Source organism: Hemicordylus capensis, chromosome 1 (assembly GCF_027244095.1).
Source record: "Hemicordylus capensis ecotype Gifberg chromosome 1, rHemCap1.1.pri, whole genome shotgun sequence".
Classification (NCBI taxonomy): Eukaryota; Metazoa; Chordata; class Lepidosauria; order Squamata; family Cordylidae; genus Hemicordylus; species Hemicordylus capensis.
In genome coordinates this window covers 63,356,069-63,382,262 of record NC_069657.1, presented here as the reverse complement: position 1 = coordinate 63,382,262, position 26,194 = coordinate 63,356,069, and the positions used below count along the sequence as shown (strand labels likewise).

Here is a 26,194-nt window from a genome sequence, read left to right as displayed (position 1 = left end):
GTGGCTCTGTGTGGGGGGAGGAACGGGAGGGGAGGAGGGCTGGAGAGCGTGGGCCGGAGGGAAGGGGAAGAGAGGAGAGACCGGAGCAGGAGGAAGAGGGAGGGGGAAACAGCCGGCCCCAAAGCGCTGCACAGATGCTCTGTGCGGGGTTGGCTAGTTGTTAATATTTCAGATGTTGGCCAACATATTGTCGTTTCGGTGCTTCTAACAAGAGCTGTGCAACTCGTGTTCTGTTGTCAAAGAATGCTTCTGGATCAAGGGGAGAGTGGCAAAAACCACTGTGTTCTTGCACAGGAACACTCAAGAAGAAGTGGGGAAAGTAGCACTGCGCATATGCTTTTTTCCGGAGCATATATGCACTAGGGATGAGCCTGAATGGGCACGGACAGGGAGAGGAGTGGTTCCCATGTGCTTGTTGAGGTGTGAGCAGGCTGCAGGGAGCAGTGCAGCAGCCACACATGGCCTTTTGTAGAGTGAATGTCGCACCCAGAAATGTGGTGGGGCTGCACAGGAGCAGGTAAGGACCTGCATACCTGCTTTTTAAGGGAATCGCTCTGCAGTCCGCTGAACCGGTTCAGCACTTCCCTAAGGAGGCGCCAAACCAGTTCGTGCAGTAATATGTATTGCTTATATCCCTAATATGCACTGTTAGGATATTTGCCACTATCTATAATGTTTAAGGGCAGTATTTAACTGCCTTATACAAGAGAAGTTCTCTTGGATGTGGGGATATATGCAATATCTACTTCAAAGTTTGCTCACGTCTACAATCACTGAAAAGATAGTAACATGGGTGACTCCATTATCCTCGGAATTGCCCCAAAGGTTACTATTAAAATTTTTAAATTTTAATGTGTGTTTATATCTATTTTATTATCTTTTTAAGTATTTTAAATGTTTTATATCTTATGTTTTAATTCAGTAAACAACCTAGAGCTTTCGATATTAGGCAGTATATAAATTAAATAAATAGTAAATAATACTGCACCAAGAGACCAGAATGCTGAACAGACAGAAATAAAAGCAGATAAGCAGCTGGAAGCTCAGACCATGGTGCTGACTCTCAACTAGGGTTAGGACAAACCCATGCTTGGTGTGATGTCTGTACTGAGCCACTGTATCCAATATCAGAATATAGTCCTGCTTGAGAGGAGGATTTTTTATTATCTTCCAATAAAACTTTGTAGGGGGCAACGTGTGGCTCTCCGGATGTGGCAGAACTACATCTTCTATCATCTGCAGCTGTAATGAATTGTGGCTGAGGGTAATGGAAGTTGAAGTTCAGCAAGTCCTTTATTGCTTAAACTGAAGTCATCACAATATAAAATGAAAAGTACATTTACAAAATTTAAAACAAAATGTTCACGGTATTAAATGAAGGTTGGAAATTTACCTGATTTGAAACAAGAAAGTCACAAGATAAAATGAGTTGAGAATTATAATATTAAAAAAATCTTTTAAAATGAGTAATGTTTTCTAATTGAAAAGTCTGATTATGGAATATCCAAATCCCATTTTTGCAATTAATATATCTACGAAACTCTTCGTCTAACATTCATATCTCAGTATAATCTCCTTTGCAGTAACTGGAAAATGCAATTATTTTATAGTTATTCAAACCTAAGATCAAACAACAAGGTCAAACAACACCAGCATCATAGGCTCTGCTTCCTTTACCTTTAAAAAAATGGTGTTTGGGCCTTTGCTAATTCCTTTAAAGGGGGGGGGGGAGAGAATAGCAGTTCTTCTTAATATTTCTAGATCTTTGTTAAAAAGAAAATAACTTATCTTCTGACAGATTGACCAATTAACACAATGTTTTCCCAGATCTACAAGATTTCCCCCCCCCTAATATCCTCTGTCAGCGGGCTCTTAAACAGGTAGTGAAGAAGGTCCTCTACTCCTTTCAAGAAACAATGTTGATAAGGTACCTTGACTAATCTCCCTTCAAGAACAGAAGAGGGCATTAGTCTGGAGAGCCACACATTTCCTACCCTGTTCAGGAGCATTTTTGTATGAAACGCTACTAATTAATCCAGAGTTTTCCCCACTTCAGAAGCACAAGAACACATTGCACAAGTGTTTTTTTTTAAAGGAGATTTAATCTTGAATCCCCCACCCCAGTTCAAAAGCACACAAAAAAACTAGATTTCCTCCCCTCCCAATTAAAAAAGCACAGAGTGAACACCACAAAGTTCAATTCCTTCCTGCAGTTAATAAAAAGCCCCTTTCTTGTTACTCACCTTCTGGAGGATGAAAGGAGAGAGGGAAGGCAGGTTCTCTGTTGGTCAAGGAGGAAGGAAGCAGCACACAACAATTGGAACTCAGGAGACGCAGGCCCTGTTCAGATGTAGCATCAAACCTCAGGTAGATGAAGCTGTGGTTAATCTATGAAGCCAAGAATTAGCCACAGATTATTGATCAACTGCGGTTTGGCAACCTCTGACTTCTGGGCAGAACAACCTCTTCCTCTTCCTAGTGTGCCCAAGCTGCACCCCCAGAAGCTCCATTCCGCTCACATCGCCAGACTGTGGGCAAGGTATCATTGCATCAGTAAATTGGCAGCTATTGGCTATGATGTTAGAGGAGGCGTGCTCAATACAATCATGCCTTTTCAGCATTGATTGTCCACCTTCGGCAGGGCAAAGACACTTCAACCCTTTCCTCTCGCCACTTGCACCACTTGCAAGAACTCCCAAGCTACATGAGCAATCACAAAGCACAATTATTGATACCCAGAATGGCAAGGGGCACTTCCAGATGGCAATGGGGTCTTGGGGGAGGGACACAGAACAGCAACTGAGAAACCTGGGACAAGAGGGTGGTAAGTTGGTGGCTGTTGAAAAGTAGTATATAAATATTTGTCATATTCATAGTCATACAGTTGCTACTGGTCGGGAGGATGAGCTGGTGCCTACTCGGCCAATCTCACAGTTGATTCAGCCATTCTCTCGAGGTAGGCCATGTAGCATTCAAATCGCCTCTCTGCTGCGGCGTGCTCCATGGCCCTGGCCACTTCCTGTACTGCGTGCTCAGAGATTGCCTGGAAGTTCCTTCTGTCATCTGCCAGACTCTGGTCTTCATTGTGGTCCAGTTCTCAGAGGATGGCACATGTGGCCTGCGAACTCTCTGCATTCTGGGCCACAAGGTCCCTTGCAAGCTGTAAGTGATCCACATGCCGCCGCCTCCTCAGTTGTGCTGCACGCACCACATTGGAGAGTGGCCTTCTGGGTGCAAACTCTTCTTCTGGAGCTGCAGGATGAATGGGCACATCCTCCTGTGGCAGCATTTCCCCTGAGGGGACATAACCTGGTGAACATGGAGGGAGAATTAAGGAGTAGAAAACTGTTGCGAAGAACTATAGCCTGAACTTGTTTTTAAGTGGTTTGCAAGGAACATGCCAAGTGTGTTTGGAGAAATGCCTCCATAGACCACAAGCTCATTCTTAAGGGAGAAAGAAGAATCTCTAAGAGCTGCAGAAAGTGTTTGCATCTACTCCCTCTTTCTGCTTCACATGACTTCTGTAAACCATATATGTCCTAAAGGTGCCATTTGTTAGAGTGGCAGCTGGAAGACTTTTTCAAATGCCTTTTACATAAATGATCACTCTGAAACTCTACATCTCTGTTCTAAAAGTTGTCCCCTGGATCTAAAGGGGAGGCCTGGAAGAAATAGGCTCTACCAATGTTGCTGGGGCACAATTTCTATCATCCCCATGTGCAAAAAGGAGTGCTGTGTGTCCTCTTCTTGCTCAAGGAAACTGCTTGTGACGAGTGGGACACCTTCCATATGCTGCCGCTCTAGCAGGGAACCTTGACTGTCCTCTTCAATGTATTGAGTGAGTGTTAGGTGTTCAGGGGCCTTAGTGAGTGTCTTGTTGTCTTCCTCCTCAGAGCCTATGGAGTGCAGTGCAGTGTCTGTCCCTGGGCATCCACAACCTGTACAAGCACAGGTGGCTGACGAGGCGGTGGCCAACATAGCTTCCCTGTGCAAGGAGCCTGCTGCTGCCCCTGGCATGCTGGTTGGTGGTGCCATCTGACTGCCTCTTCAGTGGAATGGGGTGTACACTCCCAGCCATGCTCCCAGACGTTATGTCTGTCTGATCCAGGAGGACTGATGCTAGCTGGTCATAGTGTGGCATGGTCCTTGGCTCCATGCCTGACATTTTGGTGTGAGTGGTCACCTCCTTGAATTTCTCCTTTCGGTGATGGAGATTTCCCTTGCACTGTGCCCCAGTATGTTGGAATCCCCTCAGTGCCATATGCCTAGAGATCTGGTTGAAGGTGGTCTCGTTCCTGAACTGCTGCTGCTGCAATTGTGACTGGACATGTTCAGAGGTCTCCATGTAGTCCTCCCATCCTTGGCTTGATCCAATGTGGTTCTGTCCCTTTAAATGCATGAATTTTGGGGACATGGCATCCCAGTTGCCAAGCAGTGGAGAGGGCAGAGGGTAGAGCATCAGCTCTGAGAGACGACCAGTGAGAAATGTGGGTGCCCTTGGACTGACGCATTTCTGGGGGGCTCTGAGCTGACTATGGTTGCAGAAGGCGCTTGTGCACAAAACACAGATTATAGCAGCCACAGAATACATACGATACAACGGTGCCTTCGAACCTCATGTTTCAGCAGTGAAACTCACTACAAACTGAGGATTCAAATTCAGGTTTCGGAGTGAAAACTGAGCTGTTTGAGTGACAAAACTGCAGCTTCATGCATTCGGATGATCACAACTCCAACTTCTGGCACACTTACCTCTGGTTTGGCGTTACATCTGAACAGGAAGACAGTCTCCAAAACTCTTGAGTTGGGTTGAGTCAGCGCAGCAACAGACATGGTTGGGATCAGACTGCTGTCTGAGAAGGACCTACTGTACAGTGGAGCACTTGACTCACCTCACTCCACTGATTAGAATTAATGCTTCCACATCTGTGGCAGGATGCATGTTTGAACAGCCAGTCCTGAAAGCCTCTTGGTGGAATTGTGTAGGCTCATGCAGGAGCTCCACTCACCCTGCCACAGAGCTCAGGCTCACTGTAGAGCACATGTATAGGAGATAGAAGCCGCTGGATATTTAGTGTAGGTAGAGCTATGTAGGTGGCTTGGCATAGCTACTGCCACAGCCCAGGCTCAGGGATGCACTCACTGCCACCTCAGTAAGCCAGCTCTAGAAGCAACAACCTTCCTTATTAGAGGGCTAGCCTTGTCCAGCCCAACTCTACGTGGAGATGTCAGAGACTGAATCTGTGACCTTCAGCTTGAAAAACATGTGAACTAAATTTGCATAAGTACCACTGTCACCACCCTCATTGGCCTTGCTGGACTTGTAACCTGCTGCTCTCAAAGCAGAGCTAGTCACAAGCTGAAAGACTATGACAGAAATCTAACTGCCTTGTGCTGTTCGGAGTGAAAGCTGAGACTCCAGAGCTAACAGCCACTGGGAGAACTGAGACCAGACTTTCATTTCTTAGAAGTGACGGTATTTCAAGAAAATCTTTTGGCAAAAATTCTAGGTGAATGTAAATGCCTTTATCCGTTGATCCTTGATCAGATTAATCTTTAATTAGGCCATTTATTCTGTCCAAAAATTCGTCCTAACTGCCATGTAGCATTATTATTTTTTATTTTATTAGCAGATAATGATAATAAATAAACAACTATTACTATTATTATTTGTAATATGATAATAGTGTAGATTTAAAAGCATTTTGGTAAATCTTTCATAAGACTAAATTTGGTGTCAAAAAATTGATCTGTTTTATTTTTTAATTTATGAAATTTATGACTGGCCACAATCCAGGTGTGTGTGCAAGAGTGTATAAGGTTGAAGAAATGTGTAGCAACAGGGGAAAGTATTACATGCATTCCCTGTGCATTTTATGTTATTGCTTGGAATTCTTCTGATTGGTGTAGCCTGGAGGTGTACAGAACGTTCCACTCTTGGAACATTCCATGTCAAAATGGGCCATTTTGACTATTACAAGCTCGGAACTGAATGCTCTTGGAATGAAGGCCCTGTTCCGAGATGGCGGGCAGACAGGTGGCTACTTCTCTGACTGGGAAGGAGACTAACAGGTGCCAGAGGCCGGCTGGTACCACCAGTAATCACTTGTTATAGGTAAATCACTCTTGCCGCCACCCCCCCCACCAAAAAAGCTACCCTCACTGGCCTTACATTTTTTTAAAAAAAATCTAAAACTCAGAACACTCTGAATGACTCAGAACGTTCCAAGTTTGTTTCACTGGAGCAACCGGCTGAGCCTCTGACAAAATGTTCTGCAAATTTGCGGAATTTCCAAGCTCAAAATGGAACTCAAAAAACATTCCATTCACACTTCTAGTGTAGGCTACCAATCTACACCATTCTGCTTATCTGTCCTAGTTAAATACTGATTAACCAGAGCAGTTTGACCAGGATTGATGCTGGTCTTACTATGCCTGCTTAACTTTTTAATCGGGTTCTTTGTGATTGTGTGAACCAAACTTAAAACTAAAATACAAGAAGCATTTCTTTTAAATGTGCTATATTATAAGTCTATGCATATGAGCAACGAAACCCAAGCTAGGGCAGCCCACCGCTGTGATCAAGCCTGATCCTGGCACTGCCTTCACGGGTAGCCTGACTTTCAACCCCTTAATCCTGGTGCCTGGGTCATGCCTAGAGCGCCTGATGCACGGAGGAATCCCCCAATGCACCACACCCGTCACACAGTGCATTTTGGGATACCTGGAGGCCAGGACGTGTCCCAGCCTCCAGCAATCTGCCTTGCCAGGAGCAGCACAGATCATGTGGGCACATGGCGGCATGCCAATGGAAACCACATGGATTTTCTGGGGGAAAGGTAGAGCCTGGGTATTTAAGAGAACATATTCTTCACCATGAGGCCTATTGCATATTGAGATCATCTGGAGAGGTTCATCTGCAGTTGCCACCGGCTCGTCTTCCACCAGCTCGATGGGCCTTCTCTGTTGCTGCCCCGAGACTCTAGAAAGGGGTCCTTACTAAAATGAGAGCCTCCCCATCTCTGATGACTTTTAAAAAGTCATTAAAGAATTATTTTTTCACCCAAGCTTTTTAACTTGGTTGTGGTTTTAAATTGTTTTAAGGTTTTTATTTTTGTCTTAATTTGTTTTACGTCATTGTAAACCGCCCAGAGACAGAGATTTGGGGCATTCTACAAATTTGATAGATACATAGATAAATAAATAGGATCCACCTTCCCATCCCACTGACTGGCTGCCTGACCATAAGCATAGCCTCTAAGTGAGATTAAATATTCTATTAATAAAATTATTTGTAATTACAACTGAAGCAAGCAAGCATGGCTTCTATTGCTTTTATAAATTGATCTGATAGATTGATTAAGTGCATCAAGTCGGTGTCAACTTTTAGTGACCACATAGATAGATTCTCTCCAGGATGATCTGTCTTCAGCTTGGTCTTGAAGGTCTCTCAGTGGCGCATTCATTGCTATCATAATCGAGTCCATCCACCTTGCTGCTGGTTGTCCTCGTCCTCTCTTTCCTTCAACTTACCCCAGCATTATAGACTTCTCAAGGGAGTTGGGTCTTCGCATAATGTGTCTGAAATATGATAGTTTGAGCCTGGTCATTTGTGCCTCGAGTGAAAATTCTGGATTGATTTGTTCTATGATCCATTCATTTGTTTTCCTGGCTTTCCATGGGATCCTCAAAAGTCTTCTCCAACACCAAAGTTCAGAAGCATCAAAGCTTTTTCTATCTTGCTTCCTCAAAGTCCAGGTTTCGCATCCATAGAGTGTCACAATGAAAACCATTGTCCAAACGATTGTAATCTTTGTAGGTGTAGACACGTCACAGCAGTTAAATATCCTTTCCAAGGCCTTCATTGCATCCCTACCAAGTGCTAGTCTGCGGCATATTTCTTGACTGCTGAATCCTTTACTGTTGACAGTCGGTCCTAAAAGGCAGAAGCTAACCACCACTTTAATGTCTTCATTATCAGTTCTAAGTCTGGTTGCTATACCCGTTGTCATTAGTTTAGTCTTCTTTAAATGTAATTGTAGACCCATTTTTTCACGGTACTCCTTGACTTTCCTTACTAGAGCTTGCAGATCATCCGCATTCTCAGCTATCAGAGTAGTATCATTAGCATAGCGCAGGTTATTGATGTTTCTTCCTCCAACATTAAAACCATGCTCATCTTCTTCCAATCCAGCTTTTCTCAGTATGTGTTCAGCATATAAACTGAATAGAGAAGGAGAAGGTATACAGCCTTGTCTTACTCCTTTGCCAATCTGGAACCAGTCTGTTTCACCATGTTCCGTCTGGACTGTGGCTTCTTGTCCTGTGTATAGGTTTCTCATGAGAACAATGAGATGTTCTGGGACGCCCATTTTCCTAAGGATATTCCACAACTTAATATGGTCGACACAATCAAAGGCTTTTCTGTAGTCAATAAAGCACGTATTGACTTCTTTCTGGTATTCTTTGGCTTTCTCAGTTATCCAGTGTGCATCATCAATGATGTCTCTTGTTCCACGGCCTTTTCTGAAACCAGCTTGAACACCCGGCATTTCCCTTTCCACATAGGGCTCTAATCTGCATTGGATGATCCTGAGTATTATTTTGCTAGCATGTGAAATTAAGGATATTGTGTGATGGTTTGTGCAATCTGTTAAGTCTCCTTTCTTTGGTATGGGTATGTAGACTGACCTCTTCCAATCTGTTGGCCACTGTGGTGTTCTCCAAATTTGCTGGTATTGTTTGGTTAGAGCCTTGACTGATTCTTCTTCTGTTGCCTGCCATATTTCTGTTGCTATTCCATCAATTCCTGTAGCCTTCCGACTTGGTAATAACCGGAGTGCTGATCTAGGAACATAGGAAACTGCCATATACTGAGTCAGACCATTGGTCTATCTAGCTCATCTTTGTCTTCACAGACTGGCAGTGGCTTCTCCAAGGTTGCAGGCAGGAATCTCTCTCAGCCCTATCTTGGAGACGCTGCCAGGGAGGGAACTTGAAACCTTCTGCTCTTCCCAGAGCAGCTTCATCCCCTGAAGGGAATGTCTTGAAGTGTTCACACATCAAGTCTCCCATTCAGATGCAACCAGGGCAGACCTTGCTTAGCTATGGGGACAAGTCATGCTTGCTACCACAAGACCAGCTCTCCTCTCCAAACCAGCTCTCCTAGAAGTTATCCTCTAACTTCATCTTCCCGTACTAGAGGTTCTTGCAAGTAAGGAATATCTTCTAGAGTATCTTGGATGTTGACGTCCCTGCTGTACAGATTTTCAGTATATCTCTGTTTAATCTTCTCCGAATCAGTTACTATCTGTCCTTTGGCATCCCTTAACATACCAATTCGAGGTTGGAACCTCCCTCTGAGTTCAGAGATCTTTGGTAAAACTTGCCTTGTTTTTCCGTGTCTATTTCTATCCTCAAGGTCTTTACAGATGTCATTGTAGTACTGCTCCTTGTCCTTCTTAACAACTTTCTGAAATTCCCTATTAAGTTCCTTCCTGAGGTCTTTATCTTTCTTGACTTCGGCTTCTCTCCACTTCTGGGCAATTTCCACTGTCTGTTCTGGTATCCATTTTGCTTTCTTCTGTTTCTTGGTCTTTAGCAGTCTCTTTTCACATTCATCCTTAACAACTTCTTTGATTTCATTCCACAGTTCCTCTGGTTCCCTATCAATGAGGTTCAGAACTTCAAAGCGGTTCCTGATGTTCTCCTTGAAAATGGTGGAAACATTGAAAATGGTGGGGAAATGGTGGACATTCTTGAAAATTCCTTGAAAATGGGAACATTTTCTAGATTATATTGTGGGAGCTGGATAGCTTTGTTTTTCCGCTTTAGCTTAACTTGGAACTTGCTCATGAGCAGTTTGTGATTGGTTCCACAGTCGACCCACAGCCATGTCTTTGCGCTTATAACTGAGCTCTTCCACCGCTTTGCACCAATAATGTAATCAATTTGATTTCTGTGTACTCCATCTGGTGATGTCCATGTGTATAGGCACCGCTTTGGTTGTTTGAAGAATGTGTTACCAATGATGAGATCATTGGCTTGGCAGAAACTAATAAGTCATTCTCCTGCTTTGTTTCTGTTTGCTAGGCCATATAAGCTTACTGTGTTTTCCTCCTTACATTTTCCAACTTTGGCATTCCAGTCTCCAACCACCAGCATCACATTTTGCTTGTATATTCTGTCAATTTCAGACTGGACTTGAGCATAAAACTCATCAGCTTCCTCTTCTGCATCAGTTGTTGGGGCATAGACTTGAAGAACTGTCATGTTAAAGGGTTGTCCACAAAATCAGTCAGTCACTGACCGCTTTGTACCCAAGTACTGTCATGGCTATATCCTTCCTGACTATGAAAGCAACACCATTCCTCCTTTGGTTTCCGTGTCCTGAGTAGTAAACAGTATGATTTTCTGACTGAAAGTGTCCCATTCCAGTCCATTTTAATTCACTGATGCCCAAGATGTCAATCTGTAGTCGATTCATTTCATCTTTTACTGAGTCGAGCTTTCCCATATTCATGCTTCTTACATTCCACGTTCCCATTGTAATCCTGTCTTTGCAGCTTTGGATTTTCTTTTCCTGCACAGCAACTGCTAGACATCCAAAAGGCTTTAGTCTATCCGCGTCATAAACACCATCAGTACTCTGAGAGATCCTCAGCTCTTCCTCAGTAGCATCCTGCCTCTGAGCCTGGAGGTAGCCTATAGCTATCAAGACTAGTAGCCATTTATGATAGACCTCTCTTTCATGAATTTGTCTAAACCCCTTTTAAAGCCATCCAAACTATTGGCCATCACCACATCCTGTGGCAAAGGATTTTATAGATTAATTATGCATTGTGTGGAAAAGTACTTCTTTTTCTTGGTCCTAAATTTCCTAGCATTCACTGTCATGGGATGACACTTGGTTCTAGTGCTGTGAGAGGGAGAAACATTTCTCTCTGTCCACTCTCTCCAAACCATGCATAATTGTATAGGCCTTTGTCATGTCTCCCTTTAGTTGTGGACAGTATCTCCTCTCTGTTTTTCTAAACAATGGCAGTTTTTTTGTCTTTTGAGATGTCCTCTTAGCTCGCAAGCTTTTACTTGCACTTTGAAATCTGCAATCTTGAATATACAGTAGTTGTTTCTAGATGCCATTTTGGATTTCAAGGTGGAAAAAGCTGTCACTTGGTAATATACTTCTTCCCATCTGAAATGAAACTGAGTACTGGGGTGAAGCAAGTCACTGCAGGATCAGGACCAGTTCCTTTGCTGCAGACAGCCTGCCCTAGTTATAGTTTGATCCACACTGAGCTCTTTTAAAATGGAACAAATCTCGATTATTGAACCCCACTGCCTCCAGATGACAGGTGTGTATTCAAGGGGCCCATGCTTCTACCATATCTTGATGATTCCTCTGTTGTGATTTGTTGCCTAAAACCATAAGAATTATTATCTGGAGTTGCCCTAAAGTAGCCAAAGTGGACAATAAAGACAGATATGATGGTGATCAGATCGATTCTTAAACAACTACTATATTATTAGCTAAGAAAAGAGGACCTGAACATAACATGAATTTGTAGTCGAATGACTACAGATCATATGCTTTAAATCTATCTATCTATCTATCTATCATGGTCAGCCACACTGAAAGCATGTTTTACGAATACAACCAATATATACAGCTTTTCAGCAAAAGTTCCCAAAGCAGATTACTAATAAATAAATAGGCTCAGTGTCCCCAAAGGGCACTTGAGCTAAAAAGAAAGGAGGGGCTCACATATTAAGACACCAGCAACAGCCACTTGAGAGATGCTGTGCCAGGGATGGATAGGGTCAGTAGCTCTCCCCTGATAAATAAAGAGAATCACCACTTTGAAAAAGAGCCTCTTTGCTCAGGCAATGGCTAGCATTGCTCTTTGCTTTTGATGCAAAGCTTTTGAAATAAGTGTGTTCCCCCTCTTCCAAGCCAGTGTTCACCTTTGCATGTGAAGACAGATCAGTAATACTACACAAAATATTTCCTGGGGTGAACTTAGGATACATATGGACAACCTTATGATTTCCTGCTTTGGGTATAAAGTGTTTCCCCCAGAATCATCTTTTTCTGCAATAATAAACTTATGGCTTCCTTATGTGTGCTTCTACACAGAACTTTGTAGGCATATGCTGCCTGTTTTAAAGTTCCACAAACCAAATACCACTAAATCTTTTCCACTGTGCTTATATGTGGGTGGTAGGGGGATTTTTATTTTATTGAAGCACCTTTTGAAAGGCATACTCTGACTCAGAGGATTTATGAAAACTGTGCTTACCATTCATATAAGTACAGCAATTTTGTTCTGCCACCTACCACCCATTTAACGTTTTCTTTTTCTTTTTCATGTATCTTTTAAAATGCAGCCATTACAGGGGTAAAAAAATGCAGTAGGAAAAAAGATGTTTTTGCCACTTGCTCTGTAACTTTTAAACCCTGAAGATAATTTTAAATAGCTATGAGAAAAGTTCAGGAGAAGAGTACTTTCGATCTTCAAGTTTTGTCTTTAAGAACTGGTGTTTCATAAGAGATGTACTGCGCTATGCAGCTCTTAGTCTTGTATTTCTTAAATGTATTTTGTAGAACCTAAAGAGCAGATGAAACTTGCACTTGATGAGAGCAAAGCACAAACAACTCAGTAACGTCTATGATATTTTCCCCAATGTAGCAAGAAAGCAGTTTTGAGTTCTTTGCATTTCAAAAAAAAAAAAAAGCAGCTAAGAAGCAAGCCAGTAAGGCCAACAGATCACTTTCGTTCCAGCAATCCTCATATGCAGGCTTACATACCAGCAGAAAACCATATAACTGCAGGAGTATAGGAGTGGGTTTCCGGTGATACAGTCTCATGTCAGTGTGTCTGAACAACTCAACCACATGGCAGGAAGGTGAGGCAGATTGTGTGTGTTTCCTCCACAGCAGGGAAGGTGGGTGCCAATCACATGGGCAGTCAGTCCCACCTTCTGTGTTTTCTTCATTCACACCCAATATGCAGCTATGTGGGAAGCCACTAGAAAGTTAAATTACTGCACCTCTGCAGGTCTGTAGGAAGGGGGTCTGTGGAAGGCAAAAATCTGAAATAAGCTGTTCCTTAGTTAGAAATGGGATAGCCTCAGCTGTACTTCTGTTAGTCATTTTCTAGACTGCAGCTGGTGTTGGCAATGAAATCTCATGACCAATAGAATTCATCACAATTTTGTAATGGTGGCTGTCACGAAGCATTGAGTATTGACTAAGACTGTTGCTTTAATGTCACAGGTGGAATTAACTCTGGCTACTGAGTAGCTGTTGGCTACTCAGTACTTGAGATAGATAGGTAGGCAGACAGAGGGCTTATGAAAAGAAGGGGAAAATCATGTTATTGATTTTCCTTTTCCTTTTTTTTTTTTTTTTTGAAAAATCAAGGACCTGAGAAAGCAGCAGGTCAGTGAAAACCAGGACTTCGGAAATGGAAGTTAAGACTTTGAAGAGCAAGTGGTCCAGAGGAAGAAGAGAAGGCCAGAAAATTGTCTGAGATGAGGAGGAGAACCAGGGAGAAAACTAGCAGCGAGAGGTTCATGTGGCCAGGAGTTGCAAAGCTAGAATTCCAGATCTTTGGCTGCAGCTGTGGAGTTCCAGTGCCTATCTGTACATGGTGTAGACACCCTCATTTTGTGCAATTTTAAGGCTCTGTTTGGGGAAAAAGAAAGAATTTCAGTTTTAAAAATAGTGAGTGTAGGGTCGATGTAATGGGAGGACTCAGAGGCTTGTTTTCACATGCAGCCTAACCCAGGCTAGGGAAGCCCAGCCTGGGTTAGACTGTGTATGAGAACTGCTGGGATCAGGCTTGATCCCAGCAGGGTAGCACTGCCTAGTCCCACTTTTAAACCCAGCTCTTAGCCAGGGTTAAGGAATCGAGCGAGCCCTTAACACAGGATCTCCAGGATCATGTGTTTTCTGGGGTTACACTCAGCTCCAGCTGACACAGAGACAGGTTCCTAGAGTGCCTGTCTCTTGGGGGAATCCCCCAATGGATTGTGCATTTTTTGCAGTGCATTGTGGGATATCCAGAGTTCCGCACTGTGCCACGCATTGCAGATTGTCTGGGAGCGTGGTCTGTACTCCCAGAAACATGCCATTGCTCGTCTGGGGGGAAGGTGAAATGAACCAGCCTTTCCCACCACCACTCCACCCACCTGGCTGTGTGAACAACCTCTCAGGATGATATGCATAGGAGTCTTCTACTTTTTCTTGTCATCTTTTCTTTTCTCTCAGCATCCATCAACAACTGGAAAGCCACAAATGAAAATAACAGGAAGCATGGTTATGGTTAATATGCCAATGTGTTTGCATCCGTTTGCTTCTCATCTATTGTGCAGCTGTAGAGAACTTTGAACGTGATTTATGCCGCTGGCTGAGAAGGAGTTGTTTTGGGGGCGATTTTGTTTGTTTCATGTTAGATCTGGCTATTTAACCAGTTTGTTAAGGGGACACACACACACACACACACACACCTCTTTTCTCACCTAGACTTGCCAGAGGATAGAGCTCTTTATTATATGCTTCGTATTTGTAAACTTGACCTGAAACATCCAATATTGGTCAGTACAATACTGGCGTTGCAGGCAGGCCTTTGTCACCAGCACAAGGAGTCAGAGTGTCAGTGTTGATTATATTTCAACCCATTCCTCTCCATTGCAGACATTTTGTAAGATCATAGAATACTCTTTCCACACCAATATCTGAGGTCCTGCTTACTGCACAAACGTAAGATTCGGAGGTCAGCAGAAACTTAAGGGCATATATGTGCACATGATTGATTCTGAAACTTTCACATATGTCCCTTCTGTTCAGCATTTTCCAGAATCAACTACGATGCCTGGAAATGATTCATTGGCAATGATTATATATAGGTCATATCACAGGAAACATGTGCTATTATGCTGGTTGGTTTTTCTTCTCTAAAAGCCATGGATTTAAATATATATTTTTGTCTTTGGCTAAGCAAACAAGAGTGCTTATTACCTACTTTCTGTTCCATTTTATTTCTTGTATTGTTTTATGCCTGTTTTTATATGTTTTTATACTCTTAGCATGTTGTTTTTATTGTGTTTTTATTGTATGTTTTTAACTTTTGTAAACCGCCTTGGGGCTATATTTTAACGAAAGGCGGTATAAAAATGCAAAAATAAATAAATAAATAAAATACACTCAGTTCTTAGAACAATCAAAGGTTAAAAAAAAAAGTGACCAAAACAACTTAACCTGGATGTGCAGGGAGAGGGGCAAACACATGCCCCCTCTTCCCTAGCTAAGCCCCTGTCTAATTGCATCTGAAACTGAACAGGGGGAGTGTGGCCCAGAACATCCTTCTCACATTTCTCTTTCTCTTTGGGACTGTTAGGAACACAGGAAGCTGCCATATACTGAGTCAGACCATAGGTCCAACTAGCTCAATATTGTCTACCTAGACGGGCAGTGGCTTCTCCAAGGTTGCCAGCAGGAGTCTCTCTCAGCCCTAACTTGGAGATGCAAGGGAGGAAACTTGGAACCTTTGGCTCTTCCCAGAGCGGCTGCATCCCCTGAGGGATGTTGTTTTATTGCTACTCACTTAAAAGTAAAGGTACTCCATTTATAACATCTGTCCTTGGTATATATTCCTTCCTGGTTGTTTTTCTTCTATCACATTTGTCAAGCTTTCCTGGATTCCTCCGCCCTACCCACACACACACAGAGACAGGATTGTTTGTTTTTTAATGTTGCTTTTGCAGTTATGGGTTTTGTTTTGTTTTTTTGCTTCTCCTTCCCCTGAAAAATGCTTCATTTTATAATATTTTAGGTGTCTTGTTGCTTAATATATCTGTGCTTTTAAACATAGTTGTCATTTCCCCCTTCACTTTTCCATACAGCCAACCCTTTCCCCCAGCACTCATCCTTCCTGAGCCTTGCACCTACATATTCCCTTCAAATATTTCCCATCTGGAGATTATCCACATCTGGAGATTATTCCTTTGTTTTTATTCCATCATTGCACCTGCTGCTCAGTAACCCCACCCCGCAAATATCTGATTGATATCAGTAGGAGAATCTCTGCTTATCTTCTGCTGAGGTGAGTCGGACAACAACAATATAGGGGAGGGCTTTCTTTATAGTGGGCCAATTCACATGTGATAAAGGACATGCTGAAAATGTGCCTGCCTTGAAATCACAGGACCACACCCCGAGGCACTCTCATGGCATCCTTTAATCATGTGAGAGCAATGTTTGTATGAATCACCCCTCTACACACTTTCCAAACCCCTATTTTAGAGGGGGCAAGTTGAGGGGCAATTCAGATGAAACCCCATCACATGATTAACGGACACCCTGAGAATGTGTTGGGATATCTGCTGGTAAAGTCAGGGCAGATGCTGCTGCTGCTACTACTACTACAAATATTTATATATTGCTTTTCAACAAAAGTTACCAAAACGGTTTACACAAAGAAAGAAATAGTAAATAGAAGATAAGATGCATCCCTGTCTCCAAAGGGCTCACAGTCTTGGTGCTGTCTTGACAGGTGCTGTCTTGGCATGTCCCCGTTATCACATGTGCTGGCGAAATATTGTCAAAACCAACTCAGTATCACTCATAATGCACAATATATTTCTGCATGAGATATGACTGGCACCCTAATTTGTGTTCTTTCTGTAGGTCATTAAGAGCCATTTTATTAACAGTTTCTCTCTCTCTCTATATATATATATACACTGTTTACCTTTGCTCTGATGTTGGCAATAATAATAATAATTAATAATACCCTTTATTTGTTAGATGTCCCACAAATTGTTTTCTTGGAGGCTCACAAAATAGCATTAAAGCACAGAATAAAAACACATAAAACATTAAATCATAACACACCAAAAAGTGGGGAGGAGAAAATACAAAACACAGTGTAAAGCAATTTACAAACTCTTTTAAAATCAGTTTAAAAATCAAATTTAAAAATCAAAATGTAAAAGGCCTGAGTGAACAAAAAGGTCTTTACCTGTGTCTAAAGAACAAAGTGATAAAGCCAGGCAAACCTCACTGGGAGGCTATTCACCATAAACATGGTGCAACCACCGAAAAGTATGTATTAGCTTTGACTGTGCATTTCATCTGCATGCTTGTGGAGTCTTTTTGATACATCTTTGAAAAATAAAAGCATGCACATTTTTATTACATCATCTCTCCTTTTTACCTTTTTTTATTAGAGTAGCTAGATGTTCCCTTATCTCAAACTATTTTGAGTCATGGCTCCCTTGTTTCATTGTTGGTACAACTATTGCAAGGTAAGGCCATGTTTCCCTTGAAGGAGAATTAGCAGCTGTGCCTTTTCTCTGTTGTGATTTCCCCATCTTTTCCAAGCAACAGGCCTACCACTTCCTTAGCTTTGCTCTTTTTTCAAACATATTTTTTTTAAATCCTTTTTTTTTTTGGTAATTGTGTTTTTGACATTCCTCACAAGCCTTAACTCATTCTGAGTTATGCCACCATCCCTTCATGCCACCATCCCTGTAGGTTCAGATATCTCTTTTGCACTCTTCTGTGGTTATATGCCTCTTCTTCTATTTCCTATACATGTCCTTTTTGCTTCTCAGCATTTCAGAAAGCTCTCCCTGCAGCCCACTGGTTTCTTTAGATGTCTCCTATTTCCCCCTTATCATTGGAATGTGCTTGCAGTATCTTGCTTTTCATAATCTCCTAACTATTTTGGACTCTTTTCTCCTTTAGAATCTCTGCCTAAGGGATCCTGTGTAATTGTTCAGGGGTCCTTGGCAAATTGCCCTCCATGGACCCCTTCCTACCTGGGTAGCTCTGAAAGAGTTGCTCATCCACCACTCCACAAATTCTGTTGACACACAGGTGATCTTAGAGATCAGTGGTGGGCATTTCTGAGGGCCCTTGGCCCTCAACAGCTGCCCAGTGATACCAATACCTAGCACTGACTCTCCTTAGAGTCCATAATCCTCTATGCTCTTGTTCTCTCTTGATCTAAGGCATTTTGTGGACATTACTGAGTACAGGAATGCATTGACTTACAACTGGGTAAACCAGAAGCTTTTACTTTCTTAACAATAGATTTCCAGCAAGATTCCAGGATAAAATGAAGGGTTTACTAAGACCATATTCAAAGGAGGGGGTTTTTTGCATTGGGGTGTGCACGGAACTGGCTGGCCCAGTTTGGCTCGAGTACGAACTGCACTCGAACCTGACCGGACCAGTTTGGTCCAGCCCCCCTTTGAAACCACCCCGGTTCGGTTTGGTCCGGGGGGGTTCGTGAATATATATATATTAAATTTATTTACCTCTAGCCCCTTTGGCGGGGTTCCTAAAGACCACGGGGGGGTCCTGCAAAGGTTTCCCCTCCCCCTGCCAGCCTCAGTAATCACCGCCGTGGCCCATTTGGCCTCATTTTCTATTTTTTTATTTTTTTAAAAAAATGGCGATCACACATGCACAAATGGCATCTGCGAGGCCCTGGGCCATGCCAGGCCTCACACAGGCCATTCGCGCATGTGTGGTGGCAGGCAAAATGGCCACCGCGTCGGTATATGAGGGCCCGAATGGGCCAGAAAGTGTGGCCAAACAGGCTGCAGCGGTAATTACCAAGGCCGGCGGGGGAGGAGGAACCTTTGCAGACACACACACACACACACACAGCCCTTAGGAAGCCCCCTGAAGGGGCTAGAGATAAATAAATGGGGTTTTTTTTTGTGTGTGTGAACCCCCCGAACTGTCAGGGGTGGTTCGGTCCGAGTCAGACCGAACTTGGGGGGGGGGTGTTCCAACCTCAAACAGGTTCGGGGTCGAACCTGTTCACACATCCCTATTTTGCATGAACAAACAGATTGGTGAACAAAGAGTATCTATTTGTGGATGCAAAAGCAAACTTTGAATGTAGGACAAGCAAGTGCTATTGAGATGTACCACCCAGGGAATGTTGTTATGCCAACAAATGAAGTTGTTATTATTACTGTATTCTTCGAAAAGAATTAAATCCTACATGCAACTATGATGAACATCCTATTACACTTAAGGCTAGTTTTAGAACCTATGGTTAGAATTGCACAGATTCCAACTGATGCCTTTGTTCTGAATCCCCACAGCACTTGAAATCTGCCAGAAAGTGCTCTTATTCAAGTCTCTTCATTGAAATGAATGGGAGCTGTGTGAAAATGCAAGTGATCTAGCCCTGTAGAAAGTGCTTTAAGGGACAGCATGCCCGTTATCTCTTCCAGGACCATTTATCTTGGTTCTTGCCTGCCTTATATTCTCAGAATGGTGTTTCTTTTTTTAATGCCTACAATACTGCAAATGACTCCCAGTCGTTAGTTTTTATTATGAGGAGAGAGTAAACTAAAATACCTTTGTAGCTATTGCTTCTAAGAGTAATTGAATACAGAAAGACCACTAGAAATAAAGAGTCAGGAAATTCCAGAATTGCTATAAAATAGCATTCTTTCTTCCCCTCCCCCAAATTATCTTAAAAGTCTTGCTTGATTTATCCTGGTTTGGCATATTACAATAGACATGGGAAATACAAGTGGTCATGTAAGAATTTAAAAAGCCTGCACACGAATCTCCTCTGGCTCCCATCTCTGCCAGGAAAATTTTTCCTGTTGTCAGTCAACTGATATCATCTTGGAACAGAATGGACATTTTAAAGTGCAGGACTGACTTCTGCCCCTTTCACAGTTTTCCTACTTCAGGTCTTTCCATTTTTGGTACAGCCCTAATAAACTCTTCACAGTATGTCTTTATAACATTCTCTTGATTCTTCAGTTTAGGCAAATTATTGTCCTATTTCTATGCTTACCTTTCTTTTTAAGTTTCTTGAGCATATTCTTTTATCTCAGTGTTTGGATCTTTTCTAATCTCTCTTTTTGATCCATATCAATCTGGTTTCCAGAGCTGTCATTCAAAATAAACTGTGTTGCTGTCATTATCTAATTTTCTTTTTCTGTCCAAACAGCAGTGCCAGTACTGTTCATCTTCATTTATCTCTAGCTTTTGATACTGTTAATCATTTTTTTCCTTCTTTGTATGGTTTTTGTGGGTGTATTTTGTCTTGGGTTTCTTCTTCTTCTAATCACAGTTTTCATCTTTCTGTTAATGTTCTTCTTTCTTCTATTCCTCAGCATATTGGCATTTCTCAGTGTTCTGCATTGGGTTCCTTTATTGTCGTTCTTTAGGTTCTCTTAATCTTTTGGCGTTAGGCATCATTTCTATGTTGATGGTATTTCACAGCTTTGTGTTTCTCCTTATTGTTCATTATTTATGGAAATTATTGAAAGATTGTGTTTCATTGATTGTATTTTAACCTTGTTTTTTCAAAAGTCTCATGTATAACCAGCTTGCTGTGGTTTTAATTTCAGCAGTCTCCTTTTCTTTCTTTGGTTTTTAATTACTTTGTTTTTGTCCATATGAGATTGTAAGCCTTTTTGAATACAGCCTATTATATTTTTTGTTTTGAACAGTGCTTAAGTTTATGGATGCTCACCAAATATGTATAAATGATGATAATGAACAGTTCTTTGCATGGACCTACTCTCTGCACGTTCTTTGTATAATTAGTTGCTTTAAGTGCAGGAATATGCAATGCATCTATAAAGGAGGAAGAAAATGGCCATTATTACTACTAAAACCAATGTTTATATACTGCTTTTCAACATAGCATAGGTAAGCTAGTTCTCTGTCCCAAAAGGGCCACCTTCGGATGTAACACGGAACCAATGGACCCACAGTTCCACACACCCTCCCCCTACCCTCCCATCCAAATTCAGATAAAACGGAGAGCTCCATCTCTGCGGTTTTGCTGACTGCAGAGAGGAGGGGGAAGTGGCCATTGGGACTTCCCTCTTTACTGAAGGACAGCCCCGGCAGCCAATAGCAGCCAGAGTGAGGGAGGAGCTTTCTCCCTCAACTCCAGTTGCAGAGGGGGGAAACTGCTGTGCCAGCATTCAGACATAATACTGGCACTGCAAAACTGGAGGTACAAGTAGTGAAACTTCATTCAGACTGAAGGTACAAGTTGGAGTCCAGGGAGAGAAACTGTGAGTCCATTTTTTCGTAAAACTGTGGTTGCCCACATTCTCAGACATGCGGTTTCCGAAACTGGAGGTGAAGGGATCTCTTGTTTCCTGTTATATGTGAATGCTGTCAGAGTAGATGCAAGCACAAGACACTGAAGGGATGCTGTGCTGGGGTTGGATAGGAACAGTTGCTCTCTCCCTGCTAAATATAAGGGAAACGCCACCTTAAAAGATGCCTCTTTGTTCACTTAACAAGGGTTAAATTATTAGACAAAGCTTCTTTTAAAGATTCAAACTGTAATCTTTGGCCCTGTATTGCACGTGTTTTAATATGTGTCCGAGTATCCACCAATCTGATTGCACTGATATGTCCTATATAAGCCATTAAATTTAAGTAAGGATTTAAATGGACAATGGCATAACCATTGTAGTAGCAGAGAGATGTAAGAATAAGATTATGCAGTCAGCTCAGCACTGCTGAAACTATATCTGGTGTTTGTACAGACAGACAGCCTTTAAGTTTGACATTCTCAGTTTCTTAAAATTCTATTTTGCTCCTTTTCTGTGTGAAAAATAAGAATGTCCTTTTGTGATAAAAATGGGCAGGGGAGGGGGGAGTTGAAGACACTTTGAAATGTAGACATATCCTCCAGTTTTCATTGGTGCAACAGATTTGGTGGGAATCGTGATATAAACTGAAACATCTTTCATGTCTTGATAAACATTGTAGCCACAATGGATTTGAATAGTATCACTACCTAAAGGCTAAATGTTCTGCATATTTGATATTAATTGCCTCTGCTTCATTAATTTTTCATAAGTCCTTCAGCCAGCTAGTTATTTTTTTCTTTTTCTTTTTTCTTTTAAATCTGTTCATCAGTATACTTCCTGGGTCAATTCTTTAGCTCAAGCCTCCTAGTCATGAAGTGAAATTTGACACTCTTGCTGACTTCAAGCTGTTTGCTTACTTGCTTTCTTCATGGATCACAGATTTGATAACTTTAGCCAGTTCCAATGAAAAACCAAGTAATGGCAGTTATCTAAAAGTCATGAAATCTTCAATCAGTGTGTAATAAATGTGTTTTGGATGCATTTCTCAAAGCCCCTTGAATGTAAAACATGCATAGATGGACACATAATGAGGAAACGTAGCAGATTCTCCTACAGCAGGGCTTGCAAGGCTTCAAACCATTTAACTTTCTTTTGTGTGATTTTTACCTGTTTCATTACCTTTTCACTTAAACTGAGCTTTCCCTCCACTGTTTAATAGCCTGTAGCAATGGGAGATGAGAATTCACTGAAACGTGGAACACAAAAAGGAAATGTGGGTGACGGAATGAGACAATTTGTATAAAATGGCAACCAATTGTTCTCTTTAGTATGAAACATTGTGTGTGTTTTTTTAAAAAAATAACTTTTCAGTGGTGTGTTAATTGTTCAAATTACTGAGGACAGCATTAACTAGAATTAGAAAAGTCCACACAGCAAATTTGCCATACAGCTTCAAAATGGTTTCCATCCCTATACATTGATAATATACTGCATAAAGGCAATTGCTTTTCTAAATTAATCATTTTCCTAAGGCCATCTGCTTGCCAGGCATTTTAGTCATTCAGCTTCTTGGTGGTACTTTACTTGAAGTGGTTCCATCCGGTTGCCACAAGGAATACACAAGGGAGTCTAGACTAGTAGGGGGCTGAATTAACCATGGGGAAATAAGGCAGGCTTATGGGAAAGCAAAAATGCTACAGCTTGGAGAAAGGGAGTGGGTGGGAATATAAAATGGTGTAATAGTGCTGAATGAAACTAATACAGTATATATACAGTCCAGACTGTGCAGGAGAGATGGAAGAGATAATGGAGTTTATAAACTGAAGGGTCAATAAGAAATAGGTGCTAAGAAATATCACACATCCCTGGGATTTCTTGTATCTAGTTGCTTGTTGTAGAGGGCAGGTAAAAGGAGTGGTGAACAGGGGCATATCTAGAGTAGGGCAGGCAGGGCACGTGCCCCAGGCGCCACTTGAAGGGGGGCGCCATTTTGTAAAAATTTTAAAAAAATTAAAAATGGCTGCCAAAAACAAAATGGCCACCGTGCATGCTCAAATGGCCTCTGTGAGGCCCTAGGTCATGCCAGGCCTTACAGAGGTGATTTGAGCATGCGCGGTGGCCATTTTGTTTTCAGTGGCCATTTTTTTTTTTTAAAGATTATTTTTAAAAATGGCCACCGCACATGCTCAAATGGTACCTGCGAGGCCCTAGAGGCCATCAGGGTGAGGGGGAACCTTTGCAACCCACCCACCCCACACAGCCTTTGAACACACACCCCCACAAAAATATTTTATGTTATATACTGTACACATATTCACATTGGCACTATGTACAGAGAATCAGGGCTTGTGAATACTGAGCTGACGCTTATGACCTAGGATTGTATTCATTTGCTCTTACTTTGCTTCTTGTGATAAGTGAGTTAAATGTGATGTCTTGCTAATATGGCTATTAATGGTGAGTTTGTCTTTGAATCAGTGTGAAATCCTTAATATTAAGGCCCACTGGGAGTTTCTTGCTCTCTTTCTCTCATTTTAACTGAAATACTAGAATATATTCCAAGCAGAGGCACAGTTTACTTTGCATATCCTTTAAATATTTACAGAGTACTTGGGAAAAGTCAAATTCTCCATTGATTTTTAAAACTTATGTAATGGTGATGCTACAATGCATAGGAGAGAATTAGACAGACACTTCTGTTTAGTTTCCCAAGTACACCTCCACATAGTATTTGGGTATTTCATGAGCCCCAGCATACTGAAATTTGTAGTTTTCCAGCAATTTTTGGTCTGGCTAAGTCCACTGCTAAACAGTTTTTGAAATATTAAAAGATTAACAAGCCTGACTTGTATTTTTCAGCTGATATTATGGTAAAATTATCTGAAAGATGGGTGTCAGATGCTTGGACAGGGGGGCGCAATTTCAGTGTTTGCCCTAGGCGCTATTTTCCCTAGATATGCCTCTGGTGGTGAAGCTAGAGTTAAAAGGAAATATTAAAAAGGTGGCGGCAATGAAGGGAACTTATTTTGAAATAATTACCTGCATTAGAGTGCAGAACATGTGGACCACTGACTTTACATAATATGCAGCCAGTGGCATGGATCAAATAGCAGAACTGAATCATATTCACTCTTTACATACTAACTTTGGTGGATCGTGGCCCATGTACCCACTGTTGCATTGCATATTCTTTTGATTTCTGGTTTTTAGAAAATTCAGATTCCTAGAACCAGAAATCACTAGACAAATGGATCAAGAAAATGATGGGGTTATCTTAAGACCTTTCACCAGAGGTTCTACATGGCCATAAACTCTTTGTGGTAACAGATGAAGAGCTGTGCTCATGCAAGATGTCTTTCCACAATTCCTTGCATGAGCACAACTCACCTTCTACGTACAGAAGGACCACAGAGTGCTTCCAAATGAAAAGTTATAACATTATCCAAATTTGTTGTCCAAATTCTTTATTACTGTCAACAGACTTTCAAAACTACAACATAAACTATCCAACATTACTGAATTATGTTTCTAATAAATTTATTTACTTTTTTACTATTCTTTTTGATTGGTATAAAAATAAGATTATTGCTTAAATTAAGGATTTTAAGTTTGGTGATATCATCATGGTAATTTACAACTGGGTCCAAGTATGCTGAACATTGGTCACAGTAAACAACCTAGTAACTTATCCATATCCTGAATAAAATTGCAATAAATTTTCCTAGACAATATGATTAGTTTAATAGCATTTATTTTCTCTCCTCTTTGACAAGGGAAGATAGATCTACTGTTTTAAGATCTCAATTACTGTGTCCTGTCAAGAGATAATGTGTAACGATATGCAAGGTCTCTAACACTGTACAGGCCTTAAGTACTTGCTATGTGAATTAGTTGCTTTAAACAATTACTCTTTATTCAGAATTACCTGTGGCAGTTAATGGATACATCCGAGAGATGGAATTTATCCATTAATGATATAAAGGTTTCCAGAAATCCTTTAAGAGGAAATAAATAAAGCAAGAGATTAGTGCATGAAGATATTTTATGGTCATTTCATCACATCCTGGGTATGCTTCTTTAATTCAGCAAAGCTTGAATTCCATATTTATATCAAGATATATGCCATGTTGCATATAGCATACTTATTAATGTGTAATATTCGGTATTACAGAACTGCTCTGTTAGTTACTTCTGTTCTGGATTTAAAGTTGCATTCTTTTCACAAATTTCTACAAAAAAACTATATATTATTTACCACTGAAACATATATGTGCAGCTGGAGGTTCAGTACTCTCAGTATTCATGTATTCCTCAGCTTTCACCCAATAATTGAGGGACATTGCATGCACATGTACGCTCTCTTATGTGTCCCAATATAACTTGGCTGGAAGCTATAATCTTTAGACATGAAGTTGTGTTTTAACATTGTGCCTGCCTCCCACTCTTCCTTCAGGAAGCTCAGAGTAGTTGCTTGGGATTTCTAAACAATGTCCCATTCAGAGCCTGATCAGGCTGAGACCTGATCAGTGCTGAGACCTACAGCATTGTCTACTACTACGTGTATACCACTTTTCAACAAAGGTTTCCAAAGCAGTTTACACAGAAATAAATAAATATATACATACATACATTAAATGGATTCCTATCCCCAAAGGGCTCACAATCTTAAAAAAAATTGAGATCATTCTCTGCCATTGGATTCCTTCACAGGAATTGGACCTTCACAGTTGGACCTTAGCTCAAGTCTAGTAATAATCAGCATAATCCAGCACAATTAAAACATTTAAATGTCTTTCTCCCCGCCCTGCACACACACACTGGAAGAGGGTGGAGCACATGTTTAACTCCTTCCTTGAAATCAGTGTGACCTGCCGTTGTTTAACTTGGGGGAAGAAGAAGAAAAGTATTATTCATATTGCTTCTATTGTATATATCTAGTTTTTTGTCCTTCATTTTTGTCCTTAAAACATTTGTCATTGAGCACATACAAATTGAACATCAGAATTACCGCTACTTGTTATGCAGGATAATTGAGTTCCGTTGCTCATATGTAATTGGTATTTCCTTCTTGTTTACCTCAAGCAAACTA

At 41.4% G+C, this 26,194-nt stretch overlaps 1 protein-coding gene across 5 annotated transcripts in view; it reads left to right on the top strand.

The window, feature by feature from the left end:
* Nucleotides 1–26,194, top strand: part of DPH6 (diphthamine biosynthesis 6) — a 370,426-nt gene that overhangs the window by 318,744 nt on the left and 25,488 nt on the right. For 2 of the 5 annotated variants that reach the window (XM_053286587.1, XM_053286583.1), the window contains one exon: nucleotides 3,894–4,248. The exons of the other annotated variants lie outside the window; for them this stretch is intronic. In XM_053286587.1, the coding sequence (XP_053142562.1) occupies nucleotides 3,894–4,039 (146 nt within the window). In that variant the 3' untranslated portion in view covers nucleotides 4,040–4,248. Of the gene's footprint in view, nucleotides 1–3,893; nucleotides 4,249–26,194 lie in introns of those variants that run through there. 5 annotated transcript variants of the gene reach the window in all.